Source organism: Lethenteron reissneri, chromosome 10 (genome assembly GCF_015708825.2).
Source record: "Lethenteron reissneri isolate LAM-NWPU_2019-01 chromosome 10, ASM1570882v1, whole genome shotgun sequence".
Taxonomy (NCBI): domain Eukaryota; kingdom Metazoa; phylum Chordata; class Hyperoartia; order Petromyzontiformes; family Petromyzontidae; genus Lethenteron; species Lethenteron reissneri.
In genome coordinates, this window is record NC_083788.1 from 10,936,975 (window position 1) to 10,964,193 (window position 27,219).

Consider the following 27,219-nt stretch of genomic DNA (forward strand, 5'->3'; position numbering starts at 1 on the left):
GTACGGTGGAGAAGAAGTTCAACAGAGAAGTGCGCACGCATCGACCACCACCACCACCACCCCCCCTCCGGCCACTCGTTGTCCACGCGCATCCACGAGAGTCGCGTTCCCATCGCACGCCACGAAGTCAACCTCCCCGTGCCACTCGTAACGGCAACCAAGAGACCTGGCCTCGGTTATAATTACAGCAGCAGCGTTAACCTGATGTTCAATTCAAGTGTGACGCGCAATTCATTGGTGCGAGGAATTAATTGTCCCCACCACCCCTTGCTTCAGATCCCAGCGACTTGGCATTTCAGGCCCGTGGGCCTCTGGGTAGTTCCACCTGGGCCCTCGATAGCCACGCCACTGGAGGAAAACGGGAACCCTTCCAACCCTTGGCTTGTCCGCCAAATTCCTCATTTAACGCAAGGAGATGCGTTCCTGAATAGTTCCGCATTCAGCGAGGAATTACCCGACATGCATACGTACGCTACGCGGCATAAATTAAAATAAAAACGATGCAACTTTGAGTCACGTTTGCACTATAAAGTCAGCCTGCGGTCATCCCATGGCGGGACAAATAACTGAGACGAGGGTACGCCGCCACGTGATCGTTTCATTCCGTGCGTATTCCCAGAAACTTTCCGTACCGCTCGGCCGCCGAAGCTCAAGAAAGTCGTTCGCCGCCGTTGATCGCGCCGTGCGAAAAGTGTTCCCCAATAGAAGAACCGCGTTGTAGCGAAAGCGCGTTGTGTGAGCACGCGCTAAACGAGGACTCTGGTACAGTCGTCGAGTCGCCACTGAACGTGGGCTGCCTCTGGTGAGCTGTCCACGTTCTGGCGGTGTGCTCACTCTCCTGATATTCCCAGGATCGTCCTCTTGCTGAGGTAACTATTCCTGGGAAATCTGTCCCGTCTTTCGCCAGTCGCCGAATAAATACGCAGCTCAAGACGATGGGTTTACGTTGGGGATGCCTGAATTTTTTTACGTCAAAAAGTCTAAACGTCGTGCTACATATAAAGTTTCGGATCATCCAAAAAAATGTTTAGTTTTCTGATCGATACGAATGTCACTTGCGTGAGCATGGAAACGCGCTGTAATCTTGCCTATTTAAATGTTTCTAAAGTCCAAATTAAAGATCCGAGCTTGTCCTTTAACGTCCGAATCTTCATGTATTTTTACTCGCTGGGTGGGGGGGGGCGTTACCCGGACCCAAGGGATGAGATTGTTTATAACATTACACGCCACACTATCTACTGTGTACAGCTCAGACATAGTACACACGTGATGTGTAATGTTGTTACATACCCTGAGCATGTACTATTGCTGAGCTGTATCCAGCAAAGTGTGAGGGTATTGTGAGAAGATAAGCGTCTGTCGTGAAAGAAAAGTCACATCATGAAGTGTAGCCCTGTGAGCCATGTGGCTCTTGAGTCGGGTGTAACCGCAACAAACAAAATATGAACAGAGAACATCTTAAAGCAACGACGCGCAACAGAAACATCCTTGATAAACCAGCAAATGTTCCAGAAAAAAACCCACCGTACTACAACGCTGTGTGCAAGAATCCCAGTGTGTGAGGTGTCAACCATTAATGTTGTGCAACAAAAGCGCCGATGCATCAAGAGTGCATTTACTCATGCGCCCTTCGCCACAACGCGGTACAGATGCAGTAAATGATCAAAATGGAGACATGTCGAATCAATCGCGGTGTATAAAACGGGCACTTTCTGGCATTCCCCGAATGTAATACGCATGCACGAATATATATTTAGATATACTGAAGATGTTGTTTGGTGATTTGTTACATTTTACTTGCACTACCATCATGTTTTTGTGCTGTTTGTTGATTTGATGATCTTACCCCGTGCCCCGACTGCAGTAAAAATAAATATTCTGATTGTGATGTACCTCAGTCCAATGATGCCAAATTAACATCTGTAATAATAATAAATCACGTTACTGGCATCTGCTTTGAACCACGTTTCTCACCGTAGCTTTAGCGTTGTTTGGAATGTACCATGGTGCTTATACGTTTAAACATAAAAAAAACTAAGCAAGACACGGCATTATAAACTCACTGCAACTATTATTGTACAATGATTAACAAATTATAATTGAAATAAACGGAATAAGGTTAAGTTTTATGAGTAAAATTGTTCAATAATGGAGTACGATCCTCCCCTGTGGTTGATAATGGTTTCTCTCTCTGTGGGTTTTAGCGGAGAAATAATTTCATTAAATTGAAATTAAACTTAAAAATATGTTTTAAATACTACATTTTATTTTTGTGTTAGCATCCCCGATTGTACATTTTGTTTTGGCCAATCGACAGGCGGGAAAGAAGGAGCTTTCCCGTGACACACGCACACGCGCGAAACTACTAACTTATATATAGATACGCAAAACCAAGCCCGAACTTGCGCGTCTCTTTCCCACACGACACGCCTCTTCGCGCGCCCCGCGCCGGATCGTTTCCTTCGCACCGGATTCATCGACAACCCTGCCCGACGGGCGCAGGTGCAAGGACGAGGCGGAGGCGCCGTCGGGGCGGTGGGAGAGCAGCCCGGACATCTACCCCGTGCACATGCTGCTGGACGACCCCGCCGGCATGCAGGGCTCGTGCCGCTACTACGGCGAGCGCACGTGCGTCACCGAGCTCGTGCGCAGCCGCGACCTGCGGCCGCTGTGCACGCTGGAGGAGGTGGAGAAGCGGTGAGCCGCGCGTTTTTTTTTATCGCGCGCGCACTCTCCCCTCTGCCGTGCAGTGGAAGTAAACAAATTGGCAAGTTTTTATTTTTGTACGTGGAGATAGCGATGTTCCGTCGGTGACCACGCTTTGGCGTTTCGAGCCGTTGGGCCCTCGCGCGCTCAATAACCGCCGGAAAAAAGACGCAAATGTGCTGCTTGCGCCATGCTTGTAGCACGGCCACGGGCGATGTTTGCCAATAGGGAGCCAATTTTGCAATGTAGTTTAACCCAATTGAGTAATTTAATCATGGCTGTTGATGACAGTTCTTGAATTAAAATTATTGAAAAATTCCACCTGGGATATCCATCTCGTGGCGATCATCAGCACAGATCAAACAGATAATGGCGCATAAACAAGTGACGAGAAGGACGAGTTGGGCGCGCTCCGCGTGTGTCCGTCAGGTGGGGCGACACGCTGGTGGCCGTGGCATCGCAGGAGCTGCGGTGGCGTGCGCTGGCCGGCTGGCAGTGCGACCCAGACCTGCGCGTGCCCGACTTCTCGTACTGCTTGCTGGAGCGGCTGGGCCGAGCGCGCTGGGAGGGTGCCCTACAGAGCGACCTCCACACCAACGTTTTCCAGTGCGTACTCCCCTGCACCGCCCTACCCGCCCCCCCTGGCCACCCGCCCGCCTCCCTGCCCAGTATGTACAGGGTGCTGTGGCTTAGTTTGCACGTGTAAAATATTGGTGATGGCACACAAGTGGGCTGCACCTGTGTCGCAATCATCTATTCTTTTACTCACTGACAAATACAGCTATAGAAGTAGACTGGAGTTGGAACATATAATCGTTTATACTGCACCGCCCCTTGCATTGCATCTAATAATGGCGAACGTCATCAGATGACGGTGGGCGAGAGTTTGGCTTGGCGTTGCGCGGTGATGCCAGCGCGTGCGTGCCGTGGGTCGTGCAGTATCGACGCGAGGAAGATGCACTACCACCGCGGCTTCCTCGACCGCCTCGGGCTGGTGACGCTGCAGTCGCACGTGACGCGCCGGCCCAACGGGAGCCAGATGCACTCCATGCTGCTGCTGCTCAAACGATTCCACATCGACAGGTTCGCACCTACCACTGCTGCACCTATCGCTGCTGATGCTGCTGCTACTGCTGTTGCTGCAGACGCTGCTGTTGCTGCAGACGCTGCTGTTGCTGCAGCTACTGCTGCTACTGCTGCTGCAACTACTGCTGCTATTACTGCTGCTTATGCAGACACCGCTACTGCTATTGCTGCTACTGCTGCAGCTACTGTTGCTGCTGCTACTGCTGGTGCCGCTGCCGACAATCTCGTCTACTTGCTCACGTTCTCATTCGTAACATTCCACCATTCAATGAATGTGTGCTTTCGTGTGTGTGTTGATGCATGCCTGTGCGTGCGAGTTGTTATGGCTGTTGGTGAGCACATTGCATTACAATTCCAGCAGATTGTGCCCCGTCTTTTACGATGCACAGAGTTGATTTCTGCGCCAGTTTTTTTCTTAGGGTCTCCCCTTGATCGTGACGGCATAAAATAAACATCACTTGGTGCTGTCACAAACATCAGTGCTGCGTTTCAGATAGAGGCAGCGGGGGGAGGAGGAGGGGGGGGAGGTAGAAGGGGGGCAGTGAGTGGTCCTTGATTCTGGCCACACCACGTACCCCTCCGCCGGCCGTAATGCGGGCCTGCTTGATGGCGCTTGCATCGACCAGCGCGTGCGGGTTGAACGGAGCGCCGTTGTTCCCTGCAGGGCTGGCTGCAGGCACAGCAAGTACTCGGTGCTCATGCAGAAGCTGTCCGACAAGCTGATGATGCGGCCCACTCGTACGGACTCCATCGCCAGGCTTCGCACAGAAATGGTGCGGCGACAATCCAGCGTTGGGTTTGGTTATCGTCAAATGCGTGATTGTTCGCGAACAAAAACGTTTTTTAAATATATATTTCACTCAACAATGGCTGTGAGTGGACGGAAATCATCGAGCGTGACAATGACGGGACCGACTATGGACAAGACGGTCAGCGCCATCGTTGCTCGCATGTCCCTGTAACGCCCCGTGTTGCCGCGCAGAGCATGGACGGCCGGTCGTTCCGGAAGCTCTACCAGTTCATGGTGACGTTGGGGCACATCGTCATCACGTCCGTGGTCAAGCAGACTCAACAGGGGCGGCCCTGCAAGAACACCAGAGGTGAGCGGCACTGACCAATCCGAAGCGTGCTATGCGACTGACCAATCAGCAGTGTGCGGTGTTACCGACCAATCGGAGGTGGGCAGCACCCACCAATCAGAGGTGTGCTGTGCGATTGACTAAAAAGCTGTAAGCGGCGCTGAGCTATGAGATGTGCCCCACCATCCAGTCGGATCTGTGATCTTGCCTGTGTTGACAACATGTAAACCTACTTAATACTGCTGGTTTTGTTAGGGCTCTCATTGCGTGTTTTCGCGCAGCACGCCTGGATCACGCAGCGCGAATCGCCGTGGCGAGCGGGATTGGCCCCGTCCTCGCTGACCCGTCCGATTGCTTGCCTGCTTTGCCTGGCGCAGGTAACGACGTGATGGTGAGGAGCCTGCAGCTGGTGCGTGCGTTCGGAGAGGCGGAGGCGGAGGCGGAGGTGGAGAAGGAGGAGACTCCGATCCAGAGGCCCGTCCGGCCGCAGGGCCTCGTGCTGCAGCGTGACATGCTGACGCAGGCCCTGGACCTCGGTGAGGCCGCTGTGCACTCCGTGTGCAACGCACGTGCCGGCGTGTGCGAGTGAGTGTGAGTTGAGTGACACGTGTAGGTAGGTGTGTGTGTGTGTGACCGAATGAGTGGTACACGTGTGCAGGTGTGTGCGAGCGAGCGAGCGAGCTAGCGGGTGAGTGAAATGTGTGGGTGTGAGAAAATGAGCGGGCGAGCGGGACACGCGCGTGGGTGTGTGTATGTGCGCGTGTGATCAACGCTGCTCTGAGCGACTGGCACGTGTGCCGCGGCGTCCTCTTGCAGTGCGGAGGCACGGGACGGGCGGCATCTCGCACTCGGAGCTGTGCCTCGAGCTCAACGTGGGCAAGCTGGAGGGACGCATGCTGTGCCGCACGCTGTGCCGCAGGGGGCTCGTCAAGGTGCGTTGTGCCGCTGCGGGGCTGTGCGTCGGCATTTTGTTCGTTCGGCGTGCTTCTCAGTTTTTTGGTTTGGCCATGTTTGTTTGTTGTAGTACAGAGTTAGACTGATGGCCTTAATCTAAGTTGTCTTGTGGTTATTGTTGTAGGTTGACTTGCATCCCACTGGGATATTTGCACAGGGTTGGTGTACGGTGATTTTTCTGCAATATTTTGCAGTCTTTTCTTGGATTTTCTGTTTGCACATAGTCACTTTAAGATGTTTTCTTGTTCATGTTTTTTTGTTTGTTGCGGTTGCACCCGATTCAAGAGCCGAATGGCTCACAGGGCTATACCTAATAAATGAACTTTGAACTTCTCCCGCGCCCTTCCGCTGGATGCCCTCGTTTGGTTGATCGTGCGTTGTACGTACGCTGAATTTCTTTCGCACCGGAGGCGCGGGGAAGGAGAAGAAGCTAAACGCAAAAAGCAGTTCGACGTTGACAATTGTCACTCTCGTTTACTCACGCCTTGTCCTCGTGCCGTTTTCCCGTTCTCGTTGTTCTCGCTCTCGTTGGTCATTCTCATTCATTTCCCCTTTTCTTCTTTCTCACCGTTGGTTAGCGTCCATCGTTCTCGACGGTTGTTCGTCGTCGTTCTGTTTGTCCCTTCTCCTCGTTCAAGTTCGCCGCTCTTCATTCCGTTCCCTCGCCATCGTTACTTCTGCTCTCGTTCGTCAATCATCGCTCCCGTTCATTCCCCCCGCGCGTTGTTACGGCTGCTGTCGTGACCGCCATCGATCTCGCCCGCAGGACATCATGGAGGACGAGGGCCGCCAGCGCACCACCAAGTACATCGCGCAGCAGTTCGTCAAGACCAGCGTCCTCAGCCAGCAGATCGAGCGCGAGCGGGCGCGCAACCAAGAGCTGACCACGCCGGGCGGTGCCGGCCCCTCGCCGGCCGCCCCCGCTTGGGCCGTCGCCCAGCCGGGGCGCACGCACGGCAGGGTGAAGCGCTGCGGCGCCGGTGCTGCCCCCCGGCGCCCCGACACCGTGTTCCCCTGGAACTGGGGTGCGGCCGGGAGGTGGAGGCAGCCGGGGAAGAGCGCCGCCGGCGCCGCCACTTCTGGCGTCGCTACCGCGCAGGATCCCGCCGCCCTCTTGCCCAGCAAGAGGGGCCGGCCGAAGGGCTCCAAGAACAAGAAGAGCTCCTTGAAGAAGAACAAGAAGGCCAAGGTGAACACCAAGGCCAGCGGCAGGAAGAGAGGCCGCCCGAGAAAACACCCCCTACCGCAGGCGGGTGAGTGCGGAACGACGCGGGGCTCCATCCTCGCCCTGTGACCTCACCCTTAGTCTTGTGACCTCACCCTGTGACCTCACCCTGGGACCTCACCCTGTGACCTCACCTTGTCACCTCACCCTGAGCCTGGCGGCCCCACGGTATTTCCCGTGACCCCCGCATGGTCTACTTTGAGTCGTGAGCAAAGGACAAGATTTATACATCGATGCAACTGGTGCTATCGCTTTATTCCTTCTGCCATCGCTTTATCCTCGTGCTAGATTCCGTGGGTGTTTCAGGGTTAACACCTCCACGCTCCATGCTCAGCAGTATCCCACAATCCGGCTTTGGGACTTGGCCGTGATTACCGACGTCTGGGTGCTTCTTGTCAAAGCGGCGAATGCCGGTGTGGAGTTGGTGAACGAACTTGGCTATAACGGAGAACGTCTAATTGGAGAGTTACGGGGGACGGCGTTAAGAGCCTTAAGGGATAAGGTCAAGCTTAGGGTCGGTGTTACCTTGAGGTTTGAATTGACACTGCGAGGTCGAGCTTAGCAGTCGCATGAAAGCGCACTTTTCATTTTCACTCTGCTGGAGACGCCGCTATCGGTTGGGGTGTAAATGACAACGAATGCACTCTGCTGTGTCTGCAGATGAGACGACCGCAGAGGACAAGCCCGGACACGCCGCCGCCGATGAGTCGGAGGTGAAGGTCATGGCTGAGCAGCTCCAAGAGGCCACAGCAGTGGCAGCAGCAACAGCAGAATTGGTTCTGGCACCGGCGACGGAATCCACGGATCCCGCCGATGCTCCACACGCCGGGCCCGGCACTGAGGTTGAGGCCGCGTCGGCGCCGAGCGAGACGGGGACCCGCGGAGAAGGAGGAGACGAGCAGGAGCCAGCGCCGGAGGGAGGAGCTGTGGCGTGCCGGGAGAGCGTGGCATTGCTGGATGCCGGCGAGGCCGCCGCGCGGCGAGAAGGAGAGGCGCCGTTGGGCGCGGCCGCGGGGCAGGCCGGAGCGCCGGCCGACTCGGAGGGGCCGGCGCCGGAAGGGCACGGGGTCTGCAAGGTGGAGGTAGACGAGGAGGCCGAGGTCAAGCCGGAGGGTGGTGAACTCCTGCTGGAGCCGGTGGGTGCGCCAGCGCCGCTGTCGCTGATCAATTTTTTCCGAGTGTCAGTGCACAGTCCTTTCTCAATCCACTGCCCGGATGAAGGCCTCCCAACGCCGTGGAGGTCAGGGGGGTTTGTTTGAGCATACTTCACCGTGACGGTCAGCGTAGGTTGGGCGAAGCGGTGTCGGGGGCAAAAATGTTTGCGATATTGTTGGCCGTGGCTGGGAATCTAACCCGGGTCAGGTTTATAGCACAGTGCATTCAACACCTGCACCACCGCCCAAACATAAGTTTTTTTTGTAGCAGGCAATAATGAAATTGCTAATTTATAGGCAATTGACAAGTTCATTTACTTGGCAGCTCGATGAATCGGTTCTTATTTATTTTTTGGCTCATTTTCACGATCGCGTCCGTATTGTTTCTTGCTTTTATTCTGTCTCGTTTGAAACCGTTCACTCCATCGCCTTTAAGAGTGACGCTAGCGTGTGATCTGCGTGCAACAGAACCATAGGTGACTGGAATTCTCGCTGACGTGCGCGTGCCCGCCCGCCCGTGTCTTTGTGCCCGCGCGCGAGCAGGCGGCGCCTCACAAGCCCGGCGCAACGCGGGGCCCGACGCGTCTGACGTACCGCCTGCTCAAGCGACAGAACATGATCATCGAGGCCGTGCGCAGCCACCGCCTCATCGAGAGCCTCTTTGCGTGCGTGTGACGTTCGCCGGCGCCGCGTCGGAGCGCCAGGGGCCGTCTGGAATGCTCTTCTGATGTTGGAGCTATGGCACTTTGAAATCTATATTTAAAACTAAATTCTTGAGAACTGTTTTTGTGTTTAGTTTGTTGTCCTTACCCCCCACGCCTCCGATACGCACGGTTGACTACGTACTGTACGAATGAAGTTCACCATACGTATACATACGTAGAACGATGCAAACAAACACAAAAACGTGGATTAAAACGGTCGTTGTCACGCATTGTGCCAGCTTATCCAGTGCATCTTTTCGCATTTGTCGCCCAGTTGCTTTTGCGTCAAGATGAGCTCGAAGTTGAAGTGAATTCCTCGCTCAAATGAGCCTTGAGGCGGTGCCTACCGCCTGCTCACAGGCCCGAGCCGGTCGTGGAAATTCCACGTTCCTACGATGGCGTTGAGTCTCCCCCATAGGACAACCGCCGTTGACTTGCCACGCATAGTGGTAGTTGTTGAGGAACCGACACCACGATCTGGATTTGAACTCGCAAACTTTCCGATTGCTGGCCGCTCGCTCTCCCCCACAGAGCCGCCTGGCCTGTCAAGATCGGGGTAGCGGAGTAGCGCGGCAGCGTGACAGCGTACATATAACCGTGCTGAACCGGGTTTTTCTGGCTGAGCTGAACGGCTTCCTCCGGCCGCGTTTTCGGGTTGTTTCCGCAACGTTGTGCCACGCATGGCGGCGAGCAACGCGATGAGGGCGCCACGGTATGCAGGAAGTCGTGCGTTCGATCCCGACCTTGACGCCTGCTGTATATTTGGAGTTTGCATATTTTTCCCGTGGTCGCATGGATTTTCCACCGGGTCCTTTGGCTTTTCCCTCCACAGTTAGAATCGACGTATATTTAGAGTATTTGGCTGCTATAAATGTCCACGCGATAAGCCACTTTTATGAGCTATCATTTGTGGCCAGTTCGCTTCTGAAGAAGAGCTGCACAGCTCGGGTAGGTAAAATAAAAAATTGTTGAGTTGAAATAGTTCAGTTTGATTTGCGACGCGCTTCTCCGCACCGCAGGCTGCAGAAGATGATCGTGGACGAGGAGCGCGTGGAGGGCGTGAGCGGCCGCTGCTGCCGCAAGTCGATCGTTCGTCTCGTCAACAAGCTGGCGGATGACGGGCAGTTGCGCCTCTACCGCACCACCGTCGTGCAGGATGGCATCACCAAAAAAGTGGGTGCCATTTTTGTTTGTTTGTCGAGGCTTCGGTGGGGAGCGGAAGTGGAAGGCCCGGCGGTTCAGATATCAGCTAAATCGAACGGAGGCGACTGGGTTGGTAGTTGCGGTGCAATGACCGCCAATGCCATCGCACACGCACCATCACGGCATTGACGGCGGTGATGATGCATGTGGTGGTAGCGGTGGCTGCTGTGCACGTGGCCTCACGGCGAACACTTACAGTGACAATTATTTGAACCGGTCCTGGGCCTCCCCTAGGTCGACTCAACCTCAAATGAGTACTTGGTGCGGTGTGTAGACATCACCACTCGGCAGACAAAGGCAGCCGGGCGTGGTGCTGGCCACCCACCCCGTCGTGTGCCCTGCCGGCCTTCATGAGTGCTCGCTAACCGCACTTGCCCAAACAGTCTGTCAAAGCTATTCGGGGGATCTTTGGTGGTGGCTATGCATGTGGCGCGTGATCCGGCACTGTGGAGGCAGCGAGGGTTGGTGAATCGCCGCACAAATGTCGTGAAACTTCTTTTCCTGTGGGTGTCGAGGAGGAGCCACGACTTGGCTTGCCGGTAGAATTCCTCCGGTCTAAATAAAGATTCCGATTCTGAGGGGAAAGTGGTACGGCAAAGTGCAAACTAATATCAATCTGCATGGGTGGGATAGAGTGCTGCCCCCTCGCAAGCGTGGGTTTACTCCCATACGTATATGCACTCGCTAATGAGCTTAATATAAAGGCACCTCGGTGCTTGCGGATTGTGCAGCGTTGCGAGACGATGCCATACACAAACGCTCGTTATTATCGCCGATAGCAAAAACACGCGGACAGACGCCCTCCGTACATAGCCTCGGCGGTTGTTGGGTGGCGCGTGACCAGGTGGAGCTGGTCGTTCACCCGTCCGTGAGCCCCCACGACCCGCTGGTGAAGAGCGCACTGGAGCAGGTGCGCTTCCGGATCTCCGGCTCCTATTCCTCCCAGAGGTGAGTGGCCCCCTCCACCCACCCCAAGCCCCCCCCCACCCCACCTCACCCCCCACCCCTCCTCCATACCCCACCCCAAACCCCCCCCACCATAATTTCAGAACCTGGTGCCCACGTGTGCCCGCGGCAAGCAGTGGAGAGAGCCTAATGTTAACAACAATAATTTAATGAATGTGATATTCACGTGATGCCCAATAGCGCAAGGCTATCGCAAAGGCACTGTTTCACAGAGGGGTAGTCTGCCGGGAGGGAGCGACGTTGCTACGCGGTTTTACCCAATTGAGTAATTTCAGAGTCATTTTGCACATTGGCGGACTCTTTCGAATAACGTTACAGGATTTTTAGCGTCCGTTGTGAAGTTGCGGTTAAGCACACCCGCGGTATTAACCTGGGCGGCCGCCCGGCTCAAAATTGCGAACCTCGGCAACGAGCGTCAAAGCGACCGATTGGCCACGTTCACCTCCCGCCGAGCGACGGCGAAGCGTTCGGCAAACGGTCCAACAAAAGTGTTTTTTTTTATTTTTGGCTGCCAATCCACGGTTGGCAGGGCCAAGGCGTCGGCGCAGGCGCACAAGGCGCAGGCGGAGGGGGCGGCGGCGGCGGCGGCGGCGGCGGCGGCGGCGGACGAGACGTCGCCGGGCGGCACCAAGAAGACCGGCGAGCGGAGGGACTCGCACGACGAGGCGGGCGAGTCGTCGGGGGACTCGCGCGGCGGCCGCGTCTCCGCGACGGGACAGAAGGCGACCAGGACGCTGGGGCTGCAGCGCACCATCGACATCAGGATGGGCATCACGCCCCTGCTCGACTACTCGCCGCCCATCGGTAGGCCAGGGGTGCCGTCGCTTGTCGCGTTTCGCCGCTGGGTCGTGCGCCATTCGATCGCGGGTGAGCGGGCCTCCGTGCATGTACGTGTGTAGCCGCACGTGTGCCTTTGTGCGTGCAGCGTGCAGCCGCGTGCGTACCTGGACACTGCGCTTATCTGCAGCTTTACGCGCGCGTCTGTTTACGCGCATCCCGACCGTTCACCTGTATACCTGTGTGCGTACCGGCGCACGTATACGCGCTTACCTGTGCTCGCACACAAACGTACCCACCTCGCGTACCCACCGTCGCGTATCCACGCTGGTTAACGCGTGCGCTCGTGCCTGCAGTCCCAGGGCTGGGCCGTTCGCTGGGCTTCATGCCCAAGATGCCGCGCCTGCGAATCCTGCACACCTTCCTCTGGTACATCGTGCACGGCCACAAGCTCAAGCAGGAGCCGCCCGCCGCACTGCCACGGGGAGGGGCGGAGGCCCCCGACGGCGAGGGGTCGTCGCTCGCGGAGACCAGCGGGGACGGTACGTTGGGCCCCACGCGGTGTTTACACAGATGACTGTTGGTTTACGCCCAAAGATTAAGCGCCTGAAGCTAGTTGTTGTGACGTTCTGACCCACCCCTACTGGACATCGGTGATAAAGAGCTTTGTAGCTAATCGGATTCCTGCAGTATAATTAAATATTCTGATTCTGCCTATATGACGACGATGAGCTGCACACTGAACATCAGAGATAAAACGTCTCTCTCAAATGTGTGACCTGACCGTGAGAGCAGCACCAAGGTACACCGATTGATGGATGGCTGAATTGGAAGAATTTTCAAGTCCTCGTCATCATAATTTATATAAATTCCAGCCATCTGAGTAGATCCCAAAGATCAGGATAAAGCCCTCCCCAAGCCATGTCTATTTACCTTACCTCACACTGGCAATTGCAGATTGATGAACGGTGGGCAGAACCGCTTCTTATATCACTCGCCGCTGATATTGGCCATGGCCAGGAATCGAACTCGGGTTGCCAGGTTCATAGCGCAGCGTGCTAACCACGGCACCACCCCCCCCCCCCCCCGTCATCGTAACACTTGTCGATTTATCAAAAGGCGTTTGCCAGCGTTATCCTCGTACGACTAGGATGTGCGTTTTTCCCATAATTCCGCTTTTAACTTGAGAACCAAGGGGCCGCCCTCGTTTGCACGCTCGCCCTGCTGCGGGCACACCGCTTCGATGGCGAGACGGGCCTTGTCAACTCTGTCCCCCGCTCGGTTGTACTTAAGGTGCAGGCCCACCGGCCGCCGAGAACTCCAAGGACCCCGGCACGCTCTCGGAGGTGGCCTCGGAGGTGGCCCCCCGGTGGGAAGGAGACCAAAGCGAAGGGCGGCCCTCCGTGGGCACGGGGCAGAGCAGCACGTCGCCGAGCAGCCAAGCGGAGCAGCTGTTTGCGGAGGAAACAGGTCAGGGGGTCTGCGGCCGGCTCGCGCGTGAAGCCCCCCCCCCTTCAAAGGCAAACGTGCCTCCCGATTAGAACGTTTGTACGTATGTATGTTGAACTTCTTTTGCACCGTACGACGAACCAAGCGTGCTAATCGGAGGTGCGGGGGACGGATGACAAACTAACACACGGAAAGCAGTTGTAAACAAATGAGTTTTCAATCTAGATGATTCAAAAGTGCATAGCTCCGATGGCTTTCCAATATCGGAAGGAAGAGCGTTCCAGACGGCCGCAGAAGCGCATCCGCAAGCGCGCGATGCGGTGATCGTCTTCGTGCGATGGCCAGCCAAAAGCCGCTGCTGCGAGGATGACCGGAGTCTGGTCGATGATTTATGCTCCTTGACAAGATCGGCAAGACACAAAATGAGTTCAACGTACCGACTACATGCAGTGGTGGAGCAGTAGTGAATTCGTACCGATTCTTAGAATTTCGTGGCTCGACCCTTGACGGCAAGCCCGGTTAACTCTCCCGGCGTATTTGCCGTAAACACACGCCCGTCTGGTTAGCAGTGGACGTAAAAAATCCCGTGCCGTTGTTTGAAGAAGAGTCAGCCCAACGCGTGTCGGTGTCGCGGTGCTATATTTGCCAAAGTTGAAAATGATACTGACTTCTTCTTCTTGGTTTGTTTTCACACTTGCCTGGGAGCTCCGCTAGAGGGGCCTCTTTAGAGCAAGAGGCAAGTTTGATCACATCCTCCTTGCCTCTATCCAGCCAGCCAGCAAGTATAATCACGATAAACTAAAGCATTTTTTTAACCAGGTAAGGCCCACTGAGCTTTTGTTCACAAGCGACCTGGCCAACGAAGTGGCTTATCACGTGGAAATTTATAGCAGCCAAATACTCTGAACACATGTTGATTCTAAATGTGGAGGGAAAAACCGGAGGACCCGGAGAAAAATCTACGTGACCACGGGGAGAACATGCACAAATATACAGGCGTCAGAGTCGGGATTGAACCCACGACCTCCTGTGCACCAGATGCGGCAGTTAACATCTCACCACAGTCGATCGGCAGGTCACGCGCGGTGGTGTAAAGCGTGGGTATTCCCTCATCCGAGCGTCATCAGTGGGGGGTGGGCGGCCTCTCCAGAGCTTCCGCCTAGCGGGGAGGACCCTTCCGCCAGCAGTGGCACGAGCGATGAGATTGCAAGGCTGCGCCTCGACCTCCGCTCCTACGAGTGACTCACGCGGATTCGTTGTGCCCCGATCAGTGTACATGGAGGTGCAGGACTGGCGCCGGTTCACGCCGCCGGCGCCCATCCACGGGGAGTACGGCGAGGGCTGGGCGCTCGTCAGCGACATCCTGCTCTGCATGCCGCTCTCCGTGTTCGTGCAGCTCATCCGCATCAGCTACCGGGTATGCCGCCCCCCCCCCACCCCCCCGCCTCCTACCCCTTCCCGTACTTGCCTACCTTCCCTATACTTTTCACTCCTATCGTGTTTTTGTTGCAACGTTCTGACCCGCCCCTACTGGGACATACTGTGAAAAAGAGCTTGATAGCTCATCGGATTCCTCTAGGATGAATAAATATTTTGGTTCTGTTCTCGTACCCACCTGAATATCACCTGTGGCTAGCGGTGCTGAAAGGAGATGTTTTGTGGGAGGGGGGGGGGGGTGTGTGGGGTTGGTAGACCTGGAGTCAATCACAAGCGTGAATGTGTAATTCGTAACGAATTACAATGCCATTGTAACTGTAACAAGCCCCTCATTATATAACCTGTCAAGCCCGTCATCTAGATAGCACGGTGAAACACACCGTCATAATTCCATGGTGAATTGCATCATACCACGGGGAAGCCAATCGTCATGGTACCACGGTGAGGTCCATCATGATACCACAAGCTCGCCCACCATTACGATACCGTGGTGAATGCCCAACGTTATAATACCATGGTGAATCTCATCATTATAGTACCACGGTGAGGCCCATCATGATACCACAAGCAAGCCCACCATTACGATGCCATGGTGAGGCCCTTCATTGATACCACGGTGCGGCCCGAAGGTTACGACGCCACGGTGCGGCCCGACGTTACGACGCCACGGTGTGGCCCGCCGTTATAGCACTGTCGTTGCCGCGCTGCAGGTGGACGGGCTGCAGGAGCTGCTGGACGACCCCGTGAAGAAGCACACGCTGGTGCGCTTCCTCCCCGTCGCCATGAGGCAGCAGCTGCTGTTCAAGCGGTGAGTAGTGGCTCTGCTGCCAGGGAGGGGCCTCTCCTCGGGGCCTTCCCCTGAGTCCTGCGAGTCCCGTCTGAGCTTTGTGGCGCGTTCCGCCGCTCCTCCGTGTGCCTTCGTTAGCCGAGCGGCTGCTAGGAATGACACTTGCATTGAACAAAGCCAAGCGTGAAGTTAATTGTGGCCGTTGGCCAAATTGTGTTGTTGCCTAGCCCTGGGACCTTAACACCAACACGAGGGTCCATTTCCCTTCAGAAACGGATACGACACACACATAATTTATGGTATTCATTTTTGAAACTGGCTAAAGTGGTGAATGTTTTGTGTTTTTGTTCTTATTTCCAGGAGGTATATTTTCCTGATCTTTGAATGCTTCCAGCGACTCTGGTTCATGGGCCTGCTCCATTTCGGGCCCCTCGAGAGATTCCAGGACAAGGATCAGGTATCAACGGCCGTCCGTGACGACCACAGCCAGCCCCAACTCGGACGAGACCGGTCTGCCAGTGTGTTATTGTTACGGACCCTATCAGAGACCCGTCTCCCAGGCTATTACTGTCCAGAGACTCCCATCATATACCAGCCTGCCAGTTTCATATTGTCTAGACACCGTTACAGTAAAACCTTGGATTGCGAGCATAAGTCATTTCGGAAACGTGTTTGTAATCCAAAGCACTCGTATATCAAAGCACTCGTATAACGGTTGTGATCACGTTGACGCTCGGCAGACAAAGCGTATACGTACTACTGGTATTGCAAGACCTCGCTCGTTTATCAAATTAATATTTATTTTAAAAAATTGCTCGTCTTGCAAAACACTCGCAGACCAAGTTACTCGCAATCCAAGGTTTTACTGTATTTCCTTCCCACCTAAATAAGTATACGCAGCAGCGCGTGATGATTGCGACGGTGGCGTGTGCACCCGCCGTGACGCAGAATGCGTGTGTGTGTGTGTGCGTGCGCGTGTGCGTGTTTCTGGCCGCCGCCTCCCGTCGGCGCAGGTGTTCGTGTATCTGAAGCGGCGCGCCACCGTGGTGGACACGACGACGTGCGAGCCGCACTACAAGCTGGCGCAGAGCTCCGAGCCGTTTGAGCGCCGCACGTACTCGCTGCGTGCCATGGAGAACGTGGATGAGTACTGGCTACACATGCAGTGCGTGTGCCTCAACACGCCGCTCGGTACGCGTGCCCCCCCCCCTCCAGACCACCGTGCTCCACCGGCGCTGACGCTGCCAGATTGCGATGTTGAACGTACGTCGCGGTCGACGTGACCCTTGACAGCGGGACCCCGCATTGTGACCCCCACCCCCCAACGCGGCGCGTTGCAGGCGTGGTGCGCAACCAGCAACGGAGCAAGAGCGGCGGTGCCGACGGGGAGGAGACGGAGCAGGGATCGTACGACGACAAGCTGCTCAACAAGAAGTGCAGCATGCTGGAGTACACCTCGTAGGGCGCGCGCAAACACACACTAAGAAAAATATCCCCCGAATAGCCTCGATAGACTATTGGGTCAAGTGCTGTTAGCAAGCACCTATGAAGGCCGGGCATGGCACACGATGGGGTGGGTGGCCAACTCGGGTCACCATGTCTGTAGCACAGCTTGCTAACCACTGCGCCATCACCCCCCCCCACCCCCAACACACACACACGTACATACGCACGCACGCATAAAGACAAAGATCCCCTGTATAGCCTTCATCACACTGTAGAGGCAAGTACTGTTAGCGAGCGCCTATTCAGGCCAACATTGCACACGAGGGGGTGGCGTTGCCAGCACGGCACTCGGGATCACCTTTGTCTCTCCGGCGGCGATATTTACACACCGCACCCGGCGGTGGACCCCAGGGCGAACAAAACCGTGGCGTCGTTGAAAATAACGCAGCAGCGCGTGTGCGTACGCGTTTAGGCGAACGTCGCCGCGGTAACGCGCCCCCTGGTGCGGTGCAGGGGCAGCAGGGAGGTGCAGGACGACGGCACCATTCCTGGGGACGGCCTGGGCGCCGGCGGCCTTGACTCGTGCTTTTTCGGGCACCTCAAGCGCAACTGGATTTGGATGTCGTACATCCTGCAAAAGGACAAGCCGGTGGGTAGGAGCGGAGGGGGGCGCCAGCTGCTCTCGTGCTTCTGAGCCTTGCCGTTTGCGCCCTGACCCCCTCCCCCCCGTTATCCCTTCACTCGTGTCTCCTGCGCCCCTCGCAAAGCCGCGGTCGTCTGACGGTCACCTGCATCGCTGCGGCCGTCTAGAAAACACTCTTCCTTCCAATATTGGGAAGCCCGCTAGAGCTGTGCACTTTTAAGTCATCTCGATTGAAAACTCATTTCTAGACAGATGCTTATTGTGTTGTAGTTTGTCGTACTCCCCCCCCCCCCCCCCCCCGCTGCACCTCCAATTAGCACGGTTGGCCACTTTTTGTGACGAAAAGTTCAACGTACGCACATACTCAGGCTGGGCGGTAGTGGCAGCAGCTGCATATACGGGCTGTGGTCCGGCAATGTGGAGGCAGCGAGAGTCGGTGAATCCGCATTAAATTTGCGAAATTCCCTTCCCTTGGGCATCTCGGAGGGGTGCCGTACCGTGGCTCGCCAGAATAAACTGGTTCTCGGCAAGTGTGGACCAATCTCCTTCTGTTCCAGAATCGGAACATTTATTTATACTGGAGGAATCCGATGAGCTATAAAGCTCTTTGTAACTGATGTCCAGTAGGGGGCGGGTAAGAACGTTACAACAACAAACAGTACAAAAAACATGATAGTTGTGCAAAGTATAAGAAAGGTTAACAAATCATCTCAACACATACAAATAAAACTTAACAATCCTGATCCTATCAGGCAAAGCCCACTGAGGTATTAACTCATTTTTCAGAAGCTCAACAAAGTGGCCCATCATTTGGACGTTTATAGCACCAATATAATCTTAATGCATGTTTCTAAATGTGGAGGGATAAACCGGAGGACCTGGAGAAAAAAATCCACACGACCACGGGAAGAACACGGATTTTCTCCGGGCGCTCCGGTTACTTCACTGATAACATCTTAAAATACATATGCGATTCTCCGTGTTTGCGGATTGTGCAGTGTTGTGATATGCAGTTTGCATGAACGGCGCTCTATAAAAACGCTCGGTATTATCGTTGCGCTCGCTATGGGGCAGGGCATGGACAACCTTTCACTGACTGAGGGCCGAATTGACGTTTCAGATACCTTTGGCAGGCAACCATATGTCAACAGACACACACACACCCCTCATTCATTGCTGTGACCGAGCGCACTAAAGTTAGGAGCGCGGCGTTGCCAGTCTGAAAATTTTCCGCCCCCTGTAGGACGCCGGCCAGGTGGCTCCAAGCGGCACTTTCAAAGCGAGCTCTGTGTGACGGTAGCGGTTGTCGCAGTAGGCGGCTGACGGTAGCCGCGCGGGAGTTGTTGTTGCTGCTGCTTTGTGTTGGCCGATGTGTCACTACAGGGCGTGTGGTTGTTGTGCGGCACGGTGTTGTCGGCAGGACCTCGGGCGCGGCAGTGGCACCTCCACGGTTCGCCTGCAGACGTTGCTGCAGAAACCGCTGCATGGCTCGCATCCCATGGGCCGCTTTGGTACGAGACGAGCGTGCTGCGCCACCGCACGTCACCGCACGCCACCACGTGACTACGTCACGGCGCGGTCACGCCACCACGTGACTACACCACTACACCACCACGTGACTACGCCGCCACATAACTGCGCCACCATGCCACCACATCACCACGTGACTACGCCGCCAGATAAACACGCCACCATGCCACCACATCACCACGTGACTACGCCGCCACATAACCATGCCACCACGCCACCACATCACCACGTGACTACGCCGCCACATAACCACGCCACCACGCCACCACATCACCACGTGACTACACCGCCAGATAAACACGCCACCATGCCACCACATCACCACGTGACTACGCCGCCACATAACCACGCCACCAAGCCACCACATCACCACGTGACTACGCCGCCACATAACCACGCCACCACGCCACCACGCCACCACATCACCACGTGACTAATCCACCATGCCGCCAAGTGACTACGCCGCCACATAACTATGCCACCACGCCACCACATCACCACGTGACTACACAGCCAGATAACCACGCCACCACATCACCTCGTGACTACGCCAGCACGCCACCCTACCACTGCACCACATCACCAGCGGACCATGCTACTATGCCACCACAGCACCGTGCCACAACATCACCACGCCACCACGTTGCCTTCTGCCAGCACTGCGCGGCAGCGAGCAATTGCAGGGCCGCGCCGCTACTCTCATCTCCCTCGCCGCGCGCGCAGGCGATGGCGCGAGCGTGGGCGCTGCTGCTGCTGCAGCGACGACGACACGCGGCGGGGACGACGGGTGGCCGGTGGCGCGCACAGACGACGTGCTCCTGCGGAAGGTGGAGGCCGCGAACCGGAACAAGGCGGTGGCGGGCGGCAAGGGGCAGAAGCGCAAGCGGGACAAGCGCGACGCCGAGCCGCGCAAAGCCAGCCCCAAGCGGAAGAAACCGAAGAAACCCAACGGTGCGCAGACCTCCGCGTAGAACCCATCAGATTCTAGATCTTCAGAGAGAGAGAGAGAGAAAGGCGTAAAGTGATTCCGTTTTTACGCTTCGCAGCTAAGGTCGTGCGTATGTATGTTGAACGTGAAGGCCGGCACGGCACACGAGGGGGGGTGCCTCCCCAGTGGCGATGTTTACACACCACACCAGGTACGCATTTTGAGGCTTGAGTCGACCTATGTTGGCCATGAGCAGGAATTGAACCTGGCTCGCTGGGTTCGAAACGCAGCGTACTAACCACCGCTTCACCACCCACACACAGACACACACAGATGTATTTACGTACGTATGTTGAACTTCTTTCGCACCATACATAGCCAACCGTGCTTATCGGAGGTGTGGGGGAATGGACAACAAACTAAACACAAAAAGCACTTCTCAAGAAATGAGTTTTAAATCTAGATTTAAAATGGTTTAGCTGCAGTGGCTTGCTAATATCATCAGAAGGGAGGGGGGGGGGGGTGAAGGTGGGAGGCAGGGGGGGGCAGGGGAGACCATTAATCCAACAGTGGATTGATGATGACCGTTGTCGCTTTTTGCTGCTGGACCAGAATCGCCACGGAAACGCAGGGAGGAGGGCAGCCCCAAGATGTACTACGACGAGACGGACCGCAGCGCGCTCAGCCGCATGACCAAGCAGCGCGTGGCGTGGACCGAGCAGGAGGACGGCCTCCTGCTGCTGTGTCGTGTCGCCTGCACCATCCTCAACGCCAAGGTGCGGCCCGCTGACGCGCGCGTTCACCGCTAGATCAAAAAGCGTCGGCACGTTGGGTGTTCGCACCGTTCCCGTGGCGCGAGGCCGTCTCGCGCTCGGCGCAGAACCGCCGTCGGGGGCGATGTGTAATCCCACTCGAGTTTCGTTTGCTGCAGGACAATTATTCAAATGTGGTCCATGGAAACGGCACGCTTGGCCTAATCGCTTTAGAATAACGTCGCGATGTGTGTCTGTGGCAGTGCGCTTGCGTGCGTGCGCCGTGGGGGAGCGGTTGTGTAGTGGTTAGCGCACTGCACTACGAACCTGGCGACCCGAGTTTGATTCCCGCTCACGGCCAACACCGGTGACGATTATCTGAACCGGTCCTGGGCCTCCCCTAGGTCGACTCAGCCTCAAATGAGTTCATGGTGCGGTGTGTAAAAACATCGCAACTGGGGAGAGACGAAGGCGGCTGCTGGGCGTGGCCCCGGCCGCCAACGCCCTCGTGCGCCGTGCCGGTTTTCATATGTGCTCGCCAACAACACTGTTGAGGCTATACGGGGTACCTTTGTCTTTGTGCTGTGCGCCGGCGTGCAGGTGCGCCGCCCGTTTGTGCCGTGGCAGGTGATCCGCGACGTGCTGCACGCCGAGTACGTCAGCTCGCTGGACAAGACGTCGCACGCGGTGGCGCGGCGATCGCGCTACATCCTCAAGAACTCGCGCACCGACCTCAACTACAGGCACGGCACGCGCCACTCGCGAGCGATGACGACGACGAACAGACGCGCGTCGCGATGACGCGGCTGAACCCGCGTGAAAGTCGATTCTTGGGCTCGCGATACGCGAGTAAGAATGGTGCGCGTAAGAGTCTATTCTTTTATATTACGGCAAATCGTCGGAAAAACGATGGGCCCGGTGTTACGTTCAGACTCGTGTATCAAACAGGACTTGTGCAATCGAGACTGAGAAGACAGAAATGCAAACATAAGGGAAACAAAAAATTCTGAATTCTTTAATGAAACCGTGACCCTGAAATGTGAAACTCAGCTGATCGCTGTCGACTGGTGGGTGAATCGTTTTAACGCCTTTGGGGCGAGCAGCGCTGACCGTTAGCATGAAGGGACCGTCTTGGGCCTCTCCGTCAGCCGTCTCTGTGGTTCCGCAGGATCTGCTTGGCGGAGGCGACGCAGGACAGCAAGCTGGTGGAGGAGATCATGAACCAGACTGGCGACTACGCGAACCCGCAGGTGACTATAGCAACCTGCTCGTCACCCCCGCCCTCGTCCTTCCCCCACTCGACCCCCCCCCCCCGCTTGACCCCCCCTGCTCGACCCCCCCGCTCATCTTCCCGCGCTCGCTGTCGGCCGCGAGCAGGTCTGTGCGCTGGAGTTCACGGAGTTTGTGCAGCGGCTGAGGGCGAAGTTTCGTCCCAACCCAGAGACGCTGCAGATGGACATCCCCGACTCCCTCGAGGAGCTCTTCCGCAAGTGGGTGCCCCCACCCCACCTCCTCCTCGTGCCGCCATCACCACCACCGCCACCACCGTCACCACCACCAGCGCTACCACCACTGCCACCAGCGCTACCACCACTGCCACCACCGCGCACCCCTCTGTCCCACGACCAGTTTCTCACGGTCAAGTCAAAGAATGTTGACACGTAAAATGAGCACATTTAAGCGACGGGCATCGCAAGCCTTTCCGCATACACACGGGGTGGTGGGGGGGGGGTACAGCAGGAGACATGACAGATCGGTACTCATTTTTAGAGTTTATTTCACATCGACTGTCGCTTCCCGCCAGAGTGTTTGCACGCTCTCCTATTTAAACAAGATCACGCTGCATGGGTTCTACACTGCGAACCTGTCGACTGCGGGGTTGTAGACAGAGTTCAACCTGAACTCTGTCCATCACAATTACCGAGCGGTAACGTCGCGGCTGTGACCGGGAGCCGCCGCCGCCGCCGTGATACCGCGCCGAAGCTTCCCCCTCTCGCCGGCAGGTACCGCGTGATGACCGTGTGGAAGGAGAGCGGCAAGAAGGCGCGTCCGGAGGCCAACAGGTACGACGCTCAAAAGCTTCCATCGTCAATCTCGGCCACGCCAGCGCTGCTTCCAGCGCGCAGAGGAGCGGGGAGATGATGGACCAGGGACGCGCGACGCAGAAAATCCAGGCGGGATGCCGACGCTTGAATAGTTGGTCACGGTCGCGATTGGCCGTGACCTATCCACTGCTGGATGCCACAATCCCCTCCAGCTCCTTGCGCACGAGCTGATGTCGTTGCTCCGTCTAGGCGGTGGTTTGGATCTTCGGCACAAGCTCTGCGGTGACATCACCGCAGCTTAATTGCGAACGGCGACTGTTGCCGGTGGTGTCATTTCATTCAGTAACTCGTTTAATCCAAAATAATCTGGGTTTAGCACGTGACCTCCTGCCAACGATCCTACAACACTTGACATGGCCTCAAAGTGCATCTAGCCTGGCACAAGCGCCGCCGTTACATCACTGCCATTTAGTGGCGATTGGCAGCTACTGCTGCTGTTATTGTACGTACATGCGCGTGCGTGTGTGTGTTTGTGTTCAAAGGTGCTCGCTAACAGAGCACTTGCCCCAACTGTCCGTTAAGGCTATACAGGGGATCTTTGCCTTTGTTTTTTGTCCGTGTTCAGCTTGGATGACATCCACGCCATGGTCCTGGAGAACTTCATTCAGAGCACCCTCGCTCTGTCCGACCGCCAAGTCAAGAACAACCTCGCCTACCAGGTGGGCCAAGGCCGTTGCACCCCGTCCGGCAGAAGCACACACACGCTCACACACGCTCACACACACACATGCACACACGCTCACACACGCACACACACGCAAATATATAAACAGGAACAACAGTTTGTATCGCGTCTAAATGCAATCGCGTCTCAAGACGCTGCATGGAGATGCGGCGACACCGCGGCACAGCCCAGTGACGACGCGACGGGGGGGGGTGGGGGGGGTGGGGGGGGTGGGGTCCTTGCACTGACGACATCAACAACGAAGCCCTCCCCCCAGGGGCAGTAGGGAAGCATCCTGGGCAGCGCCGACGATTCCCCGGGCGGCATCATCCTCCGTATGATTTGTTTTCCGTGATTACACTTTTTTTAAGCGTCTTGGAATGTGATCGCATTTAGGAATGGCTGGCGACAAAAAAAACGCATTCAACGTGATTGGCGGTGGCTAAACATCTCATTGCTAAACAAAAATTCAAATCGCCTGCAAAATTACTCAATTTGATTTACACACAGATACATTGCCCCCACGCCCCGCCTCCTTCAAAGCCTTGGCAGGACCCTCCTAAAAAGAGTCTTGAGACTTGTCGAGGCATTCCTGGGCAAACCGGCGTAATAATAGTAATAATAACAGAAGCCGTAGAAATATAAACGGTTGTTGTGCACCACCGTGTGATTCTCTTCCACCGCAGATCTTCCGCATCTACCAGTACTACTCGGAGCAGGTGCTGCTGTCCACCTTCCAGCGCTACACCCAGCGCGGCCTCGTCAACCGCCGCCGGATCAGCAAGCAGATCGGCCCCAAGAAGAGCCGCGCGCTGCCCTTCGCGCCCATGTCCTACCAGCTCTCGCAGGGATACTACCGGTAAACGCTCGCACGCTCGCACGCGCGCGCGCGCGGTTTCCGTAGGCATATGCCCACTATTTTATGACCCCGCTCGCCGTTCACGCTCGTCACGATCAATTACCAAGCACTGTGCTGACTGTGCGTTAGCATTTTACGCAAGTCGGCACGATCGACACCCCGTGGCAGTAGCAACGGCCATGCCGGAGTATTAAATATGGGAGCCCTCGGCACACGACGGGTGACAAGCGAGGGCCGGGGGCCGGTGCTGATGGTTTCTGGATTTTGTCTGCTTGCGCGTAGTCACTTTACGATGTTTCTTGTTCATGTTTGTTGTTTGTTGCGGTTGCACCCGATTCAAGAGCCGAATGGCTCACAGGGCTATACCAAATAAATGAAAACTGAAATGAAAAAACTGAAAACTCCGGTGTCGCGCAGGTTCTTCACCTGGCGGTACCTGAGCTCCCTGCTCACCGAGGCGCACCGCTTCATGCGCACTCTGCGCGACGCCGGCGCCGAGGACAAGCCCAACGTCGTGCTGTTCCGCGGCCGGGAGCCCGCGGTGACGGCCGCACCGGCGGAGACACCGGCGGGGTCAACGGTGAGGGCACCGGCGGAGGCACCGGCGGGGTCAACGATGGGGGCGATGTTGGAGCCACCGGCGGAGGCACTGGCAGAGGCAACAGTGGGGGGGGCGACCTGTGGCTCGGCGGCCTCAATGACGGGAGCTGGTGGCGTGGGTGGCGGCACCAGCGCCGCGGTGACCTACACGATGGACGCGCCGGGCGGGGCCTGCGCATGCGTGCTGGCGCTCATGGCGATGGGCTGGCTGGCGTGCGAGCTGGAGATCCCCGAGCAGATCGTGGTGGTGGACAGTACCATGGTGGACAGCGCCGTGCTGAAGGCGTGAGTTTGTGATCTGCGTGACGACCTCTGCGCCGCCCCACCACCAACCCCCGAATAACCCCCCTGGGTGTGCGGTGGTCTGTGTTCCCATAGTCAACGTTTCCTTTGGCAGCGTTAGTCGAGTCTCAGTCTGTGGGTTTCATGCAGTCATTCCCTTAAGTCTTGCCGACTAAAGCAGCCAAACGATTCGCGCACGCAATCCGGTGCGAAAGGAGTTCAACTTACATACGTGTCTTTGTGGGGAGGGGGGGGGGGCATTGGAGCAGTGGTTAGCGTGCTGCGCTACAAACCCGGTGAACCGAGTTCGATTCCTGCTCACGGCCAACATCGGTGACGAATATCTGAACCGGTCCTGGGCCCTCCCCTAGGTCAACCGAGCCTGGCGCAGTGTATAAACATCGCCACTGGGGATACAAAGGCGGCTGGGCGTGGTGCTGGCCACCCACCCCCTCGTGTGCTGTGCTGGCCTTCATAGGTGCTTGCTAACAGCACTTGTCCCCAACAACAGCGTTAAAGGCTACCTTTGTCTTGTGCGTGCCATCGCGCGTTTCAGCCTGGCCCACGAGAACTCGGACGACGATGACGACGATGAGGAAGACAACGAGGAGGACGATGACGAGAGCGGGCGGCACGGGGCCGGTGGGGTCGGGGGTCGCCAGCGGGTCGACGTGAACCCACGGCAGTCGTCGCGCGTCAGATACCTCCTCATGAAGGGCTACTACGTGCCAGGGATCGTGGGCGTGCGCAATCTCAACCCCAACGACAACATCGTTGTCAACTCTTGCACCGTCCGCTTCCGGCTGCTGCCATCGCCGCGCCCCTATGGGCTGCCCTCACGCTACGGTGAGCCACGCGCGCGTGACGAACGCACGGCGCACGCGAGGACAGACGCCACCTGTCCGAGTTGTCAAAGAGCAGAAACCATCATCACGCGAACTCCGATCATCCTCGTAGCAGCGGCTTTCGGCTAACCATCGAACAAAGACGGTCACCGCATCGCGCGCTTTCAGATGCACTGCTTCTGCGGCCGTCTGGAATGCTCTTCCTTCTGATATTCGGAAGCCACTGGAGCCATGCACTTTTAAATCTCGATTGAATACTCATTTCTCTAGAACTGCTGTTTGTGTTTAGTTTGTTGTCCTTCCCCGGACCTCCGATTAGCACGGTTGGCTGCGTAGGGTGTGAAAGAAGTTCAACATACGTACATTGCTATTTCGCTCGTTTACCTATGAGAGCCTCACTGAGTCTCAAACAGTATTTTTCAGGATCTTGCCAAGTTTTCAGAGTGGGCGGACACGGGGTGGAGGGGGGGGGGGTGCAGGGGGTGACAGGGGGACGATTGCTGATTGCTGTGCGTTTCCCCAAGACATTCATTTGCCATTTCATATTGAAAATGTGTCAACGTCACACTTATGAATCGGACGACGCGTAATATTTACAACCGATACACGCGTGGCAGTAACCAGGGCGGCCAAGAGGTTCGAACCATGAACCTTTACAACAAGCGGCGAATGCGCTATCGCCACTACTGCTCCGTCGTGATCACCGCCCCTCAATCCCTGAGCCTTGACCCCTTTTCCCGCGCAGACGCGTTGGACACGGCGGAGGGCGTGGAGCTGCTACCGCCTTGGTTCTCGGTGGTGATGGACGGGGAGGAGCCAAGTCAGTCCGAGTCGGCGCTTTACGATCACGACGAGGTGGTGAGGCCTTGCGACGGTCCTCTTTAATCAGGGGCGTAACGATTATTCTGACTATTAAGTCATCGATTACCACGACCGATGAGACAAAGGCACATGCGCTTGACGCTGGCCACACAACCAACTTTTTCATGAATCTGGTCCCACTTGAGCTGCTTGGGGCCCTAGGCTTTTGCTTGGTGT

At 56.4% G+C, this 27,219-nt stretch overlaps 1 protein-coding gene across 3 annotated transcripts in view; it reads left to right on the top strand.

Moving 5' to 3' along the window:
- The window catches only part of GTF3C1 (general transcription factor IIIC subunit 1), a 35,168-nt gene that overhangs the window by 3,038 nt on the left and 4,911 nt on the right, over positions 1–27,219 (top strand). The window contains exons 2-34 of one of the 3 annotated variants that reach the window (XM_061548844.1): positions 2,503–2,697; positions 3,136–3,312; positions 3,646–3,789; positions 4,457–4,565; positions 4,775–4,892; positions 5,249–5,407; positions 5,688–5,803; positions 6,592–7,078; positions 7,711–8,186; positions 8,748–8,869; positions 9,928–10,081; positions 10,956–11,059; positions 11,607–11,881; positions 12,211–12,396; positions 13,148–13,324; positions 14,575–14,720; positions 15,451–15,548; positions 15,888–15,984; positions 16,541–16,718; positions 16,868–16,985; positions 17,487–17,622; positions 19,037–19,127; positions 19,870–20,097; positions 20,687–20,850; positions 21,427–21,569; positions 21,995–22,076; positions 22,204–22,316; positions 22,830–22,889; positions 23,497–23,590; positions 24,282–24,454; positions 24,872–25,339; positions 25,893–26,182; positions 26,927–27,039. In XM_061548844.1, coding sequence (XP_061404828.1) covers positions 2,503–2,697; positions 3,136–3,312; positions 3,646–3,789; positions 4,457–4,565; positions 4,775–4,892; positions 5,249–5,407; positions 5,688–5,803; positions 6,592–7,078; positions 7,711–8,186; positions 8,748–8,869; positions 9,928–10,081; positions 10,956–11,059; positions 11,607–11,881; positions 12,211–12,396; positions 13,148–13,324; positions 14,575–14,720; positions 15,451–15,548; positions 15,888–15,984; positions 16,541–16,718; positions 16,868–16,985; positions 17,487–17,622; positions 19,037–19,127; positions 19,870–20,097; positions 20,687–20,850; positions 21,427–21,569; positions 21,995–22,076; positions 22,204–22,316; positions 22,830–22,889; positions 23,497–23,590; positions 24,282–24,454; positions 24,872–25,339; positions 25,893–26,182; positions 26,927–27,039 — 5,791 coding nt within the window. The remainder of the gene's footprint in view (positions 1–2,502; positions 2,698–3,135; positions 3,313–3,645; positions 3,790–4,456; positions 4,566–4,774; positions 4,893–5,248; positions 5,408–5,687; positions 5,804–6,591; positions 7,079–7,710; positions 8,187–8,747; positions 8,870–9,927; positions 10,082–10,955; positions 11,060–11,606; positions 11,882–12,210; positions 12,397–13,147; positions 13,325–14,574; positions 14,721–15,450; positions 15,549–15,887; positions 15,985–16,540; positions 16,719–16,867; positions 16,986–17,486; positions 17,623–19,036; positions 19,128–19,869; positions 20,098–20,686; positions 20,851–21,426; positions 21,570–21,994; positions 22,077–22,203; positions 22,317–22,829; positions 22,890–23,496; positions 23,591–24,281; positions 24,455–24,871; positions 25,340–25,892; positions 26,183–26,926; positions 27,040–27,219) is intronic. The other 2 variants (XM_061548845.1, XM_061548847.1) reach the window with 2 other exon arrangements.